This window comes from Oncorhynchus mykiss, chromosome 2 (genome assembly GCF_057628025.1).
Source record: "Oncorhynchus mykiss isolate SJ-2025 chromosome 2, ASM5762802v1, whole genome shotgun sequence".
Lineage (NCBI taxonomy): Eukaryota > Metazoa > Chordata > Actinopteri > Salmoniformes > Salmonidae > Oncorhynchus > Oncorhynchus mykiss.
This window is the reverse complement of record NC_143023.1, coordinates 26,581,853-26,596,208: the sequence shown is the minus strand read 5'-3', so window position 1 is coordinate 26,596,208 and position 14,356 is coordinate 26,581,853. Positions and strand designations below refer to the sequence as shown.

General features: G+C 44.8%; 1 protein-coding gene across 23 annotated transcripts in view; it reads left to right on the top strand.

The window, feature by feature from the left end:
* Positions 1–14,356, top strand: part of LOC110485571 (oxidation resistance protein 1A) — a 210,629-nt gene that overhangs the window by 190,140 nt on the left and 6,133 nt on the right. For 14 of the 23 annotated variants that reach the window (XM_090194459.1, XM_090194423.1, XM_021556680.3 and 11 more), the window contains 4 exons: positions 3,485–4,194; positions 5,465–5,624; positions 8,780–8,945; positions 13,743–13,823. In XM_090194459.1, coding sequence (XP_090050585.1) covers positions 3,485–4,194; positions 5,465–5,624; positions 8,780–8,945; positions 13,743–13,823 — 1,117 coding nt within the window. The remainder of the gene's footprint in view (positions 1–3,484; positions 4,195–5,464; positions 5,625–8,779; positions 8,946–13,742; positions 13,824–14,356) is intronic. The other 9 variants (XM_090194437.1, XM_021556693.3, XM_090194445.1 and 6 more) reach the window with 1 other exon arrangement.

Genomic DNA, 14,356 nt, shown 5'->3' with positions numbered 1-14,356 from the left:
CATCCCTGGTTACACATCACAGCCCCTACGTAATCACTTCATCAGCCCGGCACTGCAGGCGCACACTGATTACATCAGAAACCATCCAACAGATTCATTATATCCCCCATGCCAAAAAGGAAAAGGAAATGGCAATTATAGCAAGGTTAATGAACTATGCATGCACCCACCTACGTCTGGATTGCTCACCCATTTGCTTGATGTAATAATATATCCACTTCAGCAGCCAGCTTAGTTTATCTCCATGGCATGCCACCCACATACACATCTCCTACCGTCTCTGTTTTTATTAGCAATTTAACGTGGATTGTTTGCTCAGGTCAAGATAATTGTGTTATATTAATACTATGATGAAATCTTATCAAAGCATTAGCTATTTGTAGCTGTGTTCCTCTGTGGCTCGGTTTTTAAGAACGCGGCGGCAGCGATGCCAAGGTCGTGGGTTCACGTCCCGCTCAGATCACATACACATGCTAATTATGTATGCACTTACTGAACTGTAAGTTGGACGAAAGTCTCTGCTAGGAAACATTTATTATTATTGTAACTATAGAGCTATGCTTAGCCCTTCCACTCTAGTGCCCATCCAGTATGTCTGTGAAAATGTTCAGTGGTGGATTTGGGCTGTGTTAGGTGTTCAGATCTCATGGATCATCTTTTGTGACGTCTAATGGTTATTGGCTGCAGTCCACACACGTTATTTATACCCCCTCACCCCTTGCCCTAGCCACTTTCCCTCAGGGCAATCCCCATCGAAACCGGATGCAGTTTGATTGCCATCTTAAGTGGAGGTCCAATTCACTAACTTTACCCCCTCTGCCCTCGATTTAGCCCAAAGGAGCGAGTAAACCACTTTGGTCACTTGCGGGGTTGATACGACCCACAATTCAATGCAAACTGTAGTCACATCATGTCAAACTCTGGTGGCAGCGAAGTGTCAAATTTGATCAACAAGGCTGCATTTTCGGCATGTCAGAAAAAAGTATTGAAGCTAGCTTGCTAGAAAATACAGTGCCTTGCGAAATTATTCGGCCCCCTTGAACTTTGCGACCTTTTGCCACATTTCAGGCTTCAAACATAAAGATATAAAACTGTATTTTTTTGTGAAGAATCAACAACAAGTGGGACACAATCATGAAGTGGAACGACATTTATTGGATATTTCAAACTTTTTTAACAAATCAAAAACTGAAAATTTGGGCGTGCAAAATTATTCAGCCCCTTTACTTTCAGAGCAGCAAACTCTCTCCAGAAGTTCAGTGAGGATCTCTGAATGATCCAATGTTGACCTAAATGACTAATGATGATAAATACAATCCACCTGTGTGTAATCAAGTCTCCGTATAAATGCACCTGCACTGTGATAGTCTCAGAGGTCCGTTAAAAGCGCAGAGAGCATCATGAAGAACAAGGAACACACCAGGCAGGTCCGAGATACTGTTGTGAAGAAGTTTAAAGCCAGATTTGGATACAAAAAGATTTCCCAAGCTTTAAACATCCCAAGGAGCACTGTGCAAGCGATAATATTGAAATGGAAGGAGTATCAGACCACTGCAAATCTACCAAGACCTGGCCGTCCCTCTAAACTTTCAGCTCATACAAGGAGAAGACTGATCAGAGATGCAGCCAAGAGGCCGATGATCACTCTGGATGAACTGCAGAGATCTACAGCTGAGGTGGGAGACTTTGTCCATAGGACAACAATCAGTCGTATATTGCACAAATCTGGCCTTTATGGAAGAGTGGCAAGAAGAAAGCCATTTCTTAAAGATATCCATAAAAAGTGTTGTTTAAAGTTTGCCACAAGCCACCTGGGAGACACACCAAACATGTGGAAGAAGGTGCTCTGGTCAGATGAAACTAAAATTTAACTTTTTGGCAACAATGCAAGACGTTATGTTTGGCGTAAAAGCAACACAGCTCATCACCCTGAACACACCATCTCCACTGTCAAACATGGTGGTGGCAGCATCATGGTTTGGGCCTGCTTTTCTTCAGCAGGGACAGGGAAGATGGTTAAAATTGATGGGAAGATGGATGGAGCCAAATACATGACCATTCTGGAAGAAAACCTGATGGAGTCTGCAAAAGACCTGAGACTGGGATGGAGATTTGTCTTCCAACAAGACAATGATCCAAAACATAAAGCAAAATCTACAATGGAATGGTTCAAAAATAAACATATCCAGGTGTTAGAATGGCCAAGTCAAAGTCCAGACCTGAATCCAATCGAGAATCTGTGGAAAGAACTGAAAACTGTTGTTCACAAATGCTCTCCATCCAACCGCACTGAGCTCGAGCTGTTTTGCAAGGAGGAATGGGAAAAAAATTCAGTCTCTCGATGTGCAAAACTGATAGAGACATACCCCAAGCGACTTACAGCTGTAATCGCAGCAAAAGGTGGCGCTACAAAGTATTAACTTAAAGGGGCTGAATAATTTTGCACGCCCAATTTTTCAGTTTTTGATTTGTTAAAAAAGTTTGAAATATCCAATAAATGTCGTTCCACTTCATGATTGTGTCCCACTTGTTGCTGATTCTTCACAAAAAAATACAGTTTTTTATCTTTATATTTGAAGCCTGAAATGTGGCAAAAGGTCGCAAAGTTCAAGGGGGCCGAATACTTTCGCAAGGCACTGTATATATATAGACAATGATTTTAGCGTTGGCAAATTAGCTTAGTCTCGTAGTGAGGAGCCTATAAAATGGAGCTAGATTCATAAACATATTTTGGGGAATTCTGAAATGTATAAGAATAAATTACCAAACAATAAAACTAGCTAGCCAGCTACGAGTAACTGTAGCCAGCTACCTGACAGGAGTGCTAGCTAGATATGTTAGCTTACTAGGTACATTAATAGCTTTAGCTAGATACGTTAGCTTACTAGGTACATTAATAGCTTTAGGTTGATTGTTTTTAAGCTCAACTTCCAGATTTCCACCAAGGACGTTGCCTCTCCAATCATCACTCTCCCTTGCTTGGGCAAGGGACATTTAAGGTACACACTGTCTCTGTGTGTGAGGACAGCTGTTTTCTCAAATATGATGCAAGCAGACTCTGTCTCTCTCTGTCTCAAAGAGCACACAATAACAAATGCCAGTGTTTTATCATAGACACCAGTGGACCTAGGAACAAACTATTTTAGTCCCACGAGGTCTTTGGAGAACATGTGGAGTCTAGTGCGCTGTTACAGTATGTAGAGGAATCCTGTTAGTTGGCTGGCTGGCTGCACAGTGTTTTTGTTACACTGTGTCCCTGTTAATTTACTGTACAAAACCTCTTCAGATTATTATGCAGAGCCGTTCACTTATGCGCCAAACAAACATGATTCATATTAATTCCATATTGAGAGGATGACATGTTTCACCTGGTCTCTCCACATTATACTGTAATAAACCAAATAAAATGGTTCCATTCTGCTGCATTCAAATTCAGACCTCTCTAACTTGTATTTTCTTCTTTACTGTTTTCTTCCCTATCTAGACATCTGGAGCCTTTGACGTCAGAGCGCGGGCCCTCCACCTCCTCTCAGCCGGACCCGGAGCAACGTCTGAGAGTCCCGGGCAACGGCAGCGGCAGCGCGGCCCCCCGCAGCACGGAGGGCTCCTTCTCCGAGGACGTCTTTACAGAGTCAGAGCTTTCCCCAATTCGGGAGGAGGCCACTTCCTCCGAAGACCCCCGGCTGGACATGTCCTCCTCAGCCACAGCCTCCACAGAGTCCATCCAAACTGTCGCCCAGGTGGAGGCCTTCATCCCCCCAGGAGAAGCCCCAGGGGCCGCAAGCTGCGCCTGCAAATCAGTCAGCCAGCCGCCAGTGGAGGGCCAGGGGAAACAACCCACCACAGCAGTAGACAATCCAGACAGCCACACGGCCCAGAGCCAGTCTCCCATGGGCTCCAAGCAGCACAGTGTGGATGTGGAGAAGGCAGCACCAAGCACACTCACCACCAGCCAGGGACTAGGCCAGGGACCATCCTCACGCCCTGCCTCACAGAGCTCTACCACCGGGCCTGGGGAGCCCTCCGGCCAGGAGGGGAGTCCAGGGGACAGGCCCAAACTGAGCAGAGAAGGGTCCCGGGACTCCGAGACGGACGTGGAGGAACTGAGGAAGATGTGGAAGAGTCACACTATGCAACAAGCCACAGAGCAAATGGAGAATGTAACAAAAAAGGAGGGACAAGACTCTGCAGAAGGTAGTGAGATAACGTGTCTCTGTTGTAATATGAAAATATTAAATACATAGCCTTACAATATGCACTTACATTGTTTTTCAGTAGGTGCGAAAATATGTTCAGCTTCCACCCTACTTGAGTTCTCAACATAAAGGCAAATCTATAGACAGTTATTGCAGATTATTACACATCCTCACTGCCAGGTATGCTGCTGCCATTTGCCATCTCTGCAATTATCATCATCATGTTTATTCTAATGAAGCTCCCAGTGCTATCACAGGAAGGTTGGCTCCGGCTGCTTCCGTACACCTCGGCTGCAGTGTGCTCCTGATAACCTCCTGTCACACACACCCAGTTGTAACTGGACTAAAAAAGGGAGAGAGAACTGTGGGAATGTGTGGTGTGCTGTTATCACTTACATCTGCCACTCCAGACAGGCTCAATCAAACTCTCAAACTATTTTTTGAAAGGAAACTAATACTGGTTGAACCCAGGTCTGGTTGTGTTCAAATAATTTATATCACCAAAATTCTCACCCCACAGAGAGTTCCTAGAATGTTTGCTCTTATTGGCTGGGATCACAGCAGGATTCTGCTTTACTCCACACCACATTACCATGGCAGACGCTAGCCGAGGCCCCACTTCAAAACAAGCCCAATTACTGCGTTTTCAAATATCATTTTTCCCACTGAGCTGTGTTTTCTAAGTAGATTAACCATTTCTCTGGCTTTGTTTGTGACTATGGGTCCCAGTCTGTGTTATGTCACAAAGTGTCTCTTTTCTTTGTAGAAGTCCCACTGATTTGACCTTCTAATGGGTCGTTAATATAAGCAGGTATATGTTTTGGTGTCACGATCCGTTATGATCTATGTTTATTGGGATCATCTTCCTATTATTCTGGCACAGAATTACTGTCTGTTGAGATACCTGGTAAACAGAGGAGGAGATCTAGGTCACATGGCCAGGTCGCAGTTGTAAATGAGAACTTGGCCTACCTGGTTAAATAAAGGTGAAATAAAAAAAATCTAAATAAAGACCCTGTTATGAAATAGATCTGAAATGTTTTCTTAATTACAGATGGATTAGGTCCAGTGGTGTGGTGAGGGACTACTAGATAATAAGAGGATATGTTTTAAACCAGGAGTAGGCCTACATTTGGTCACTAAATTGAAACATATTCTGAAAGATTGAAATCCGATTGGTATCTGCTTTGGCCATGTAACTGTTAAGATGGATAAGATAACAATTCATTATCATGTGATCATTTCCTGTTTGTCATGTGGCTCTACAGTGTCCATGGAGCGGCGGAGGTACCGGTCCCACAAGTTCCTGTGTCTGCGGGTGGGCCAGCCCATGAAGAAGACGTTTGTGTCCAACGCCAGCGCCTCCATGCAGCAGTACGCCCAGAGGGACAGGAAACATGAGTACTGGTTCGCTGTGCCGCAGGAGAGGTGAGTGTGTGTGTGTGTGTGTGTGTGTGCACCACACTGCAGCGCCAAGGTTTGCAGAATCACTGTAGTGCAGCCCCATTGTCTGCCCAGTGCCAAGCCCATCTCACTATGCTGCCACTAGACCAGACCAGACAGCTAGATTATTTATTTATTCACCCACTCTGCAGACACACACTGTCACACAAACAGACATACACAAATATCTATAGAATAGAATACATGTATTTTTCACAGAGGGAACACAACTAACCACTTTTTCCCCTGTGTGAAAAGTGGACCAGGCTGTGAAAAAGCAATTCAGTTACATACGTTTTGTGCAGTATCTCAGTGTGTTTTGGATGACATTTCTGTCCACAACAGCACAAATGAACTGTTTTTGCTCTTTTATGTAAATAGGTATTGATCTTAAGGAGATCTGTCAATTTTGACTCCGCTGGGATGTTGCACAGCAATGTCAGCAGTATTCATAATGAATGTATCGTTTAGGCCTTTCAAAGAACAGTACAAGGAAACATGTATCTTCATCAAAAGCTGTAAAATATGTTTTTCTAGTGAATTATTCCAAATTGCTTCAACAGCTTAATTCAATTAGTTAATGCTGAAAAGTCGCTTTGTCGCAATGAATTTTCCACAACCTCATTATCAATGTTGGGTCCAAGCACAGTGCTGCCTTTGTCTCCAGTCCTGGAGAGCGAGAGGGCAGAAAGTTATGAATCTGATAAGATGTTTGACCAGCCATTCTTTGGCTTTGGAAACTCTGCCCTTCAGCTGTTTTCATTCCCAGTAGCCAGTAGGCGTGTGTTGACCAGCACAGCACACTCCTCTCAGTCTCACATGTTAATCTAATTTGAAGCAGGCAGACAGGCCACCAATCTTGTCTCTGGTCACAGACACAGTCACACCACCATCACCATGGCCATGTGCCATTGTAGGGTGGTTGGAATGTGTTTATCTCAGAATGTCTCCTGTAATGCTGTCCTGTTACACTGCTGGCTCTGTTCCCATGGATAGCACAGTGCCTTTATACACACACACACACATCCGTGCACAGATGCGCACATTTACACATACTCACGTACACAAACACTTTCGTACACACAAACACACGTGCATGCACACACACACACTGGCAGACTGACTATGCCTGCTGGATGACCTAGTTGAGTGGCGACCCAGAAGATGTGTGTAAAGTATCCTGACAATGGTGGGAGAGTTCCAGACAGTGGGGAAAAAGACCATATACAGCCTGATACATAGAGACACAAGACAGCAGAGTGGCATAACAGCCTCATGCCATTTAGAGACGGCCACAGGAGACAGGAAACAGGAGACAAAGGGCTGTGAGACATGGGTTTAATTCTAGACACAGAAAAGGTAGGAAGTATACGGAGGGTATGGTGCAACAGAGGACGAACAGTAGAGGGGCTAATGATCTTGGAGCAGGGGGGAAAGGTCTCGGCTTCTGGGGGTGTAGCCACGGGGCTATAGCGGCGTGCCAGCGCATCTGGCTTGACCTTCTTGGATACCGGTCGGGACTGCGGAAGCGAAGTGGCCTGGGCCTTACTGAACCCCTCCCAGAGGTCCAAGGACTCCGCAGGAAGACGTCCCGGGGCATGCAGAGCTGACTTCAGGCAATGAGTGTGGCAGAATGGACTCCAGCCCACGATGGCACCAGTAGACCCGTCAATAGAGGGATTGTGTCGCTGGAGACTCCCAATACCACGGAAACCTGCGGAGACTCAATTAGCAGGAATTGGATCGTCTCGCTGTGGTTCCCCGACACTCGTAGGTTAACGGGGGTGGTCTGGTGGGTGACCCCAGGGACTTCCGGAGTTCATTAGATGCAAGGTGGGATCCTTGAGCGAGGGATTGGGATCACAATTGGACCTCTTCTCCCTCATACGTTCACACAGCCGGCAATCGATCCGGATGGTTAAAGCGATGAGTGAGTCGAGATCCGTCGGTAGTTCTCGTGCTGCAAGCTCATCCTTTACCTCCTCCGATAATCTGTGCAGGAACATGTCGAACAGCGCTTCCGGGTTCCAGGTACCCTCCGCTGCTAGCGCACGGAACTCCACCGCATAGTCTGCCGCACTGAGAGAGTCCTGCCGAAGCTGGAGTAACTTCCAGGCAGCCTCTCTCCCGGACCACGGAGCCTCAAACTTTTTTCACCTCTGCCACGAATCCGTCCAGACTGAAGCATACGGCCGACGGTTGTTCCCAAATGGCCGTAGCCCAAGCTAGGGCCATCCTGGACATCAGCGTAAAGAGGTACGGTATCTTAGAGCAGTCAGAGGGAAAGGAGGAAGGCTGCTGCTCCATGACGAGGGAACACTGAGTGAGAAACGCCCGACAGGTGCCCGACTCTCCATCAAAGCACTCCGGGGGAGGTAAGCGGGGTTCCCGGGAAACTGAAGTGACGGCGCTGCTACCAGCCAGGTTACTAAGGGGCTGGGAGGTTACTGTTGTGATAGGCTGCTTGGTAGACAACCCACGGACTTGCTCCCTTAATGTGTCCAATGCCTGGTCGTGACGTTCGGCCACGGCCTGGAACCCTTCAATCAGACCACGAAGCAACTCCTCGTGCCTTCCAATGACAGCTCATTGGCCGGCGATGGCTTTGTGCGGCTGGTCCGAGTCTGCCGGGTCAGTCATGGCCAGTTCGTACTATCACGTTTGAAGGTAAGACCCAGGTGCAGACAGTGTCAAAGGAACAAAAGTTTATTAATTCGAACACGGAAGGCAAATGTACTGGATGGCAGGCAGAGGTCGGTAATCCAGAATAGTGGGGCAAAGGTACAGGATGGCAGGCAGGCAGGCTCAAGGTCAGGGCAGGCAGAGGGTGGTAATCCAGAGTAGAGGGCAAAGGTACAGGACAGCAGGGAGGCAGGCTCAGGGTCAGGGCAAGCAGAAGGACAAAACCGGGAAAACTAGAGAACAAGAATATAGACAAGACAGGAGCTAGGGGAAAATGCTGGTAGGTTTGAGGAACAAAACGAACTGGCAACAGACAAACACAGAACACAGGTATAAATACACAGGGGATAATGGGGAAGATGGGCGACACCTCGAGGAGGATTGAGACAATCACAAAGACTGGTGAAACAGATCAGGGCGTGACAGTCTGACTGTTTCTACCTCTCTCCCCTCCCCAGGTCCGAGCACCTGTATGTGTTCTTCATCCAGTGGACCCCAGACATGTATGGGGAGGGGGTGAAGGGCATCGGCCACGAGCCAGGGTTCATGGTGGTCAAGAAGCCTTCGGGGTTTGAGACAAGAGAAGACGAACCCCTCACGGATATCAACAACAAAGAGTGGGAGGTAAGGACTAGAGAACTGAGGTGTTCCACACTACATTCTACATTCTGTGTTGTTTCTTACATGGCTGAATGTTGCTGTACAGTAGTATGTGTAGTAGTTACAATACAATGAGTGTACAAAACAATAGGAACACCTTCCTAATATTGAGTTGCACCCCCTTTTGCCCTCAGAACAGATTCAATTCGTTGGGGGTATGGACTTTACAAGGTGTACAAAGCGTTGCACAGGGATGCTGGCCCATGTTGACTCCAATGCTTCCCACAGTTGTGTCAAGTTGACTAGACGTCCTTTGGGTGGTGGACAATTATTGATACACACGGAAAACTGTTGAGTGTGAAAAAACCAGCAGCATTGCAGTTCTTGACACTCAAACTGGTGTGCCTGACACCTTCTACCGTACCCCATTCAAAGACTCTTAAATCTTTTGTCTTTCCCATTCACCTTCTGAAAGGCACACATACACAATCCATGTCGCAATTGTCTCAAGGCTTAAAAGTCCTTCTTTAACCTGTCTCTTCCCCTTCATCTACACTGATTGAAGTGACATCAATAAGGGATCATAGCTTTCACCTGGATTCACCTTGTCAGTCTATGTCATGGAAAGACCAGGTGTTCCTAATGTTTGGTACACTCTGTATATTTACCTTCTCATCCAGCCTGTGTTGTAGTCCATAAATGTCCTATTTGTTAAATGCTTTCATTCAGTCAAGTGATTTCTTTTGTGGTGATATGACTGTGTGTAGTGTTAAATGGAATGTATTTGCATTGTTATTCTGCATCATCATTATCTATGCTCCTTAAGGTTATTTGTGTGTTCAAATTATTACACTGTCATTTATGATTACATTGTTTTGATCAATCTGTCCAAGTGTTTGCTTGATGTGTTATAGTTATGTTTATTGTGTAATTTGTGTGAATACTATTTCCTTTGGTCGGAAATGCGCAATTTTCACTCAGATTACAACAACCACAATGTTTTGCATGATTGTGAAATCATTTTGTTCCAAGTCAGTTGTCCACGTTATTAATGCAGTATATATGGCATGCATTAATATCTCTGTTGTCGTCGGTCATCCCAAACTATAGTTGTGCTGGATGACCTGACTGACTGGGGTGTTTCGCAGTTGTAGACAGATGGATGGAATGGTTCCCGTTGTGAAAAGCTGGTTGGTTCAATGCCGGGAAGGCACATAGTGAATTCTTTAAAACGTGTGGGCATTCTTGTGTCTGTAATATACATAGTTGTGTTCAGTTCGCTCATCCTTAATAGTGGCTTTATGGGATTTTAATTTCCCCTCAAATGTGGATGTAGGGTTTTAGGATTTAAGAAGCAAGATTTTGATAGAATAAATTAAGGACTGTTAATGCATTATTCTGGTGTGAATATATTATTCTGGTGTGAATGTAGAGGAATGGGAAAAAGTCCAGTGTGTGGACATGGCTGCTCAAAGTCTGTCCAATAGGTTGGCTGGCTGCACTTGCGTGAGGTATAATGGTGAGAGGATATATTCATTGCATACAGAAATTGATACGCAAGCTGTGGCTGGGATTTAAATTTTAATGTAAGTGAATGCTGTAGGAAACAAAGGGGCTGATTTGTTTTGGCCTGGTCCTGAAGAGGCTACATGATCCAGTGATTTGAATAAGTAAATAGTTGCCTCTCTTTTACGTTGACCCTTAAGGTAAACATGGATTTTAAACAATACTTATATTATTTGTCTGTAATAACTATAATGCTGTTAGCCTTTTATTATACTTTATTTGGTCATTGATCATTAGGTCTACTGTGCTGTATGTGTGTTGTATGTCATGCAATATGGCAAGTATGACAATTCAAGCCACTTCATTGATTAACGTTTGATGTGTGCCTAAACTACTCAAAGGTGATCCACCAAGCTTTTTATTGTTACAGTGATGTTAGACGAGAAGTGCATTTGATCTCCCTACAGTACCTCATGAAACATTTGTTTTATTAATGTACTGGTATTGTATCTTTAAATTGCTCTAGTGAAGTATGCAAATAGGAAGTGCCCTCTGCCTTTGAGCAAATAAGGAGCTGGCTTTGCTCCTGTCCTGCATTGCCACTGGCTCTTGCGGGTGTCAAACAAACATGGAAGACCCTTCTAAAATGTTTCTATTTTAGTTAGCTAGTAGATTCCCCGCCCGTCCGGTGTCTGGTTCAACATCGACTTGTGGAGATTGGAATTACTTCAGGAATGTGACTGTCGAGCTCAACCTCGCCCCGAAAGAAAGAAATGTTCTCTAGAAGGGTGAAGGAAGAAACGCCGCTGACCCCTAAGTACACTTATGTATGTATCTATAACATTCCGTGTTTTAGCTGCGCGTGTTTTGTTGTTGTTAGCCTGCTAGCTACATTACTGGATGGCTAGCTTGCTAAAGAAAATGCAAACGGCTTGCCCAGTGACTGACTGAAATCAAAATAGTCACTGACATATCTGATGAGTCTAAAAAGGCAGCACTTGATGTTGTCGCTTTGTATCACTCCTTATCTTTGGTTCTCGTTTTGGAAAGTTTTGAGGTTCCGTTTTTTTCAGTGAACAGAACAGTTTGTGAACATCGTGCTATATTGTATATAACGTTAGTAACTAATAACATCGAAGCTAATTTGCGACATTGTATCAATACACTGTGTGTAGTTTACAGTTAGTTCTACAATTTCCATTGCATTGACAGTGATCTGCTTCTCTGTAATGGTGAGATATTCTATCTATAACGTAAGTTGGATGGGCTGATGCAATGTCTGTTTTGGAAAGAATGACCTTAATGTAAGTTGTTATTTGGGAGGAAGGGGAGCAGAGAATAGCTTGAATATTGTAGCCTGGTCTCAGATCTTTGTGCTCTTGCAAACTCCATTTCTAATTGTCAAGCACAAACAGACTGGCAACAGGCTATGGTCGTACAGGCTATGGTCGTTGGCCAGCCTGAGACCTTCCTCCTGAACACAGAAGATGGGGATTGCAGCAAACTGGCCTGACTTGGCTTTTCTCAATAGACTGCACTTTAGTGGCAGCTAAAGTTAGACTCCAAATAAATATTTAATGAACACTGTAGTTTACCCTTTTCTTTGCATTATTGAGAACTGTAATGTGGCAGCTTGTTTGGGAAAACGTTATTTACACCATGATTTAAGGTGACTAAAGAGGTGTTTCTGGGTAACTTATTTCCGCTTGACCCAAGTTTGCCCAATCCAAATTGACTCAACTAACTTTTAACTAGTTTATGGCAGCAATTCATGTATAGCCTAATTCTATAATAGATTCAGACAATTTCATAATTGTTCTAGTTTTTGACATGCAGTAGTATCATAACATATTTATGGATAGGCTTCATTGCAGGGGTACACAGCTCCTGTCCCTGAGGGCCACCCACCGCACTGCTCATGTCCATAGAAACCTATTAAGTAGGCCTACTGTACTGTATCTGGAGTTGTGCACCCCTTGAATGGCTTTGTTATGCTATTTTATATGACCCCATGATCGCACTTTGTGCTGATTCATGGTCACATCCCCTTGAAGAGCCGGGCCTCAAGGGGCTTAGCTACCTTCTGAAGTAGAAGTCTGGCTTTAAGATGTTATTGTGGAGGTAGAACTTGTAGCTATTGTTAGACTCAGCCAGAACTGCTGATAGGCTGTTTTGAAGGGGGATTCCTGTGTGTGCTAGCTTCCATGAACTCTGTCTGGCAGAGATGTTTGCTTCAGCGCATTATTATTAATGATGATTACTAATGATGATGAAAAGCAGCACTAGCACTGGGAATTGCCCGGGACTTCACGATACGATATTATCACCATACTTAGGATATGTATTGCGATTCTCACAATTCTGCATATTGCTCACTGTATGTCAGCTGCAGAGAGAGGAGAGCATTAGAAAATGAGTTTTGATCAGTCATGGAAATAGAATTGCTGAAAATATGTTGGCTCACTATTTAAAAAGGTGCAGAACAAGCTATAGGATGAAAAATATTGGGAGTTTTGGCCCAGGTACAGCCAACTAGCAATAGCTAAAGCTACTTAGACCCCCCCTGATACTTGGAGTCAAAGTACCAATATTGCCCAAAATAATATTGCGATATGTAACTATTGGGGGGGGGGGGTCGGTCATCTCTGATCTGCAGGTCAAGCGAGGCTGTCTGGGACTTGTTCTCCGTGGCTTAGTACACATACTGACAGGATGATTTTTGATATGCTTTCTGGGCGTGGCTAATTAAATCGTTACATCAGAATTCTTGGAGTTCCTCTGTGCTCTTGTCCGGCTATACCAAATGGGTGATTCAATTTGACTTGCACAGTATTGTGCAACAGATTAACATGTTTGTACACTAACAGGCTGGCAAGTGCTTGACGGTGCACTGGTGTCGTATCACCTACAGTCCAACGGATCCTCTCAATTGATTAAGTGTATCAGAAGAATGTCCTTGTGTGGCTTCTCTGGTTTAAGTTGTTTTTGTTCTGCCTGTGTCAGAATGGCTTGTCTGCCTCTCGTCCCTCTGGCTCGTCCTAACATCCACTAGTGGTGTTGATTTAGATTACACAACCATGCAAAACACTTCTATTGGTTCATATCAACCACCTCTTGTTCAAATATTAGACTTTAAACCAAGCCTATTTAATGGAGACCTGAATATCACATACCGGTAGATGAAAAAATATACACAGTGATGTCAGGTCTCTCCACCGTCAAATGTACTCTCTCCCCTCCCTCTGCTGTGCTCATCCTTTTTCCTCCATCGCCAGCAGCTGAGTTACACTTCCTCTTCCTGTCTCCGCCCCCCAGGTAGTGTCACTGACTGAGTACCACCGCCGGATCGATGCGCTAAACAGTGAAGATCTGAAATCTCTCTGCAAGCGGCTTCAGGTGCCCCACTCAGCAAAGCTCCAGCTCTCCCTTCCCTTTTTCTAGACTACTTCCCAAATGGTACCCTATTCCTTATGAGGTGCACTACGTTTGGCCACTATTATGTAGGGAATAAGGTGCCATTTTTAGATTAGCCCCTGCCAGGCTCTGTTAGCTCCTCAGTGTGTTTCTGACCTCTTGCCTCTCACCCAGTTGTCCTAGCTGGGCTGACCTGGGCCTACCTGGACTAACTTTGACCTGGGCTAACCTTGACCAGGGCCCTGGGATGGGCCAGCACTATGATGCTGCAGCCTCGTGTAGCAACTGTCCAAAGAACCGCTATGAGATAATTTGAAGAGTTTTGTGCAACCAGCAACTAATACCTGGTAGAGAAATGGAGGAGGGTAATTTATGCCTTCATAAAGTTCCCATAATGTGAATGGTTCCAATGTGAATCATAATACAATATGTTGTAGCTCATCTCTGTTGAGGGATGGGGATTTTCCTGAGGTTTCTCGACTCTGTCAATCAAATGTAGAATTTGTGTTCCTCCA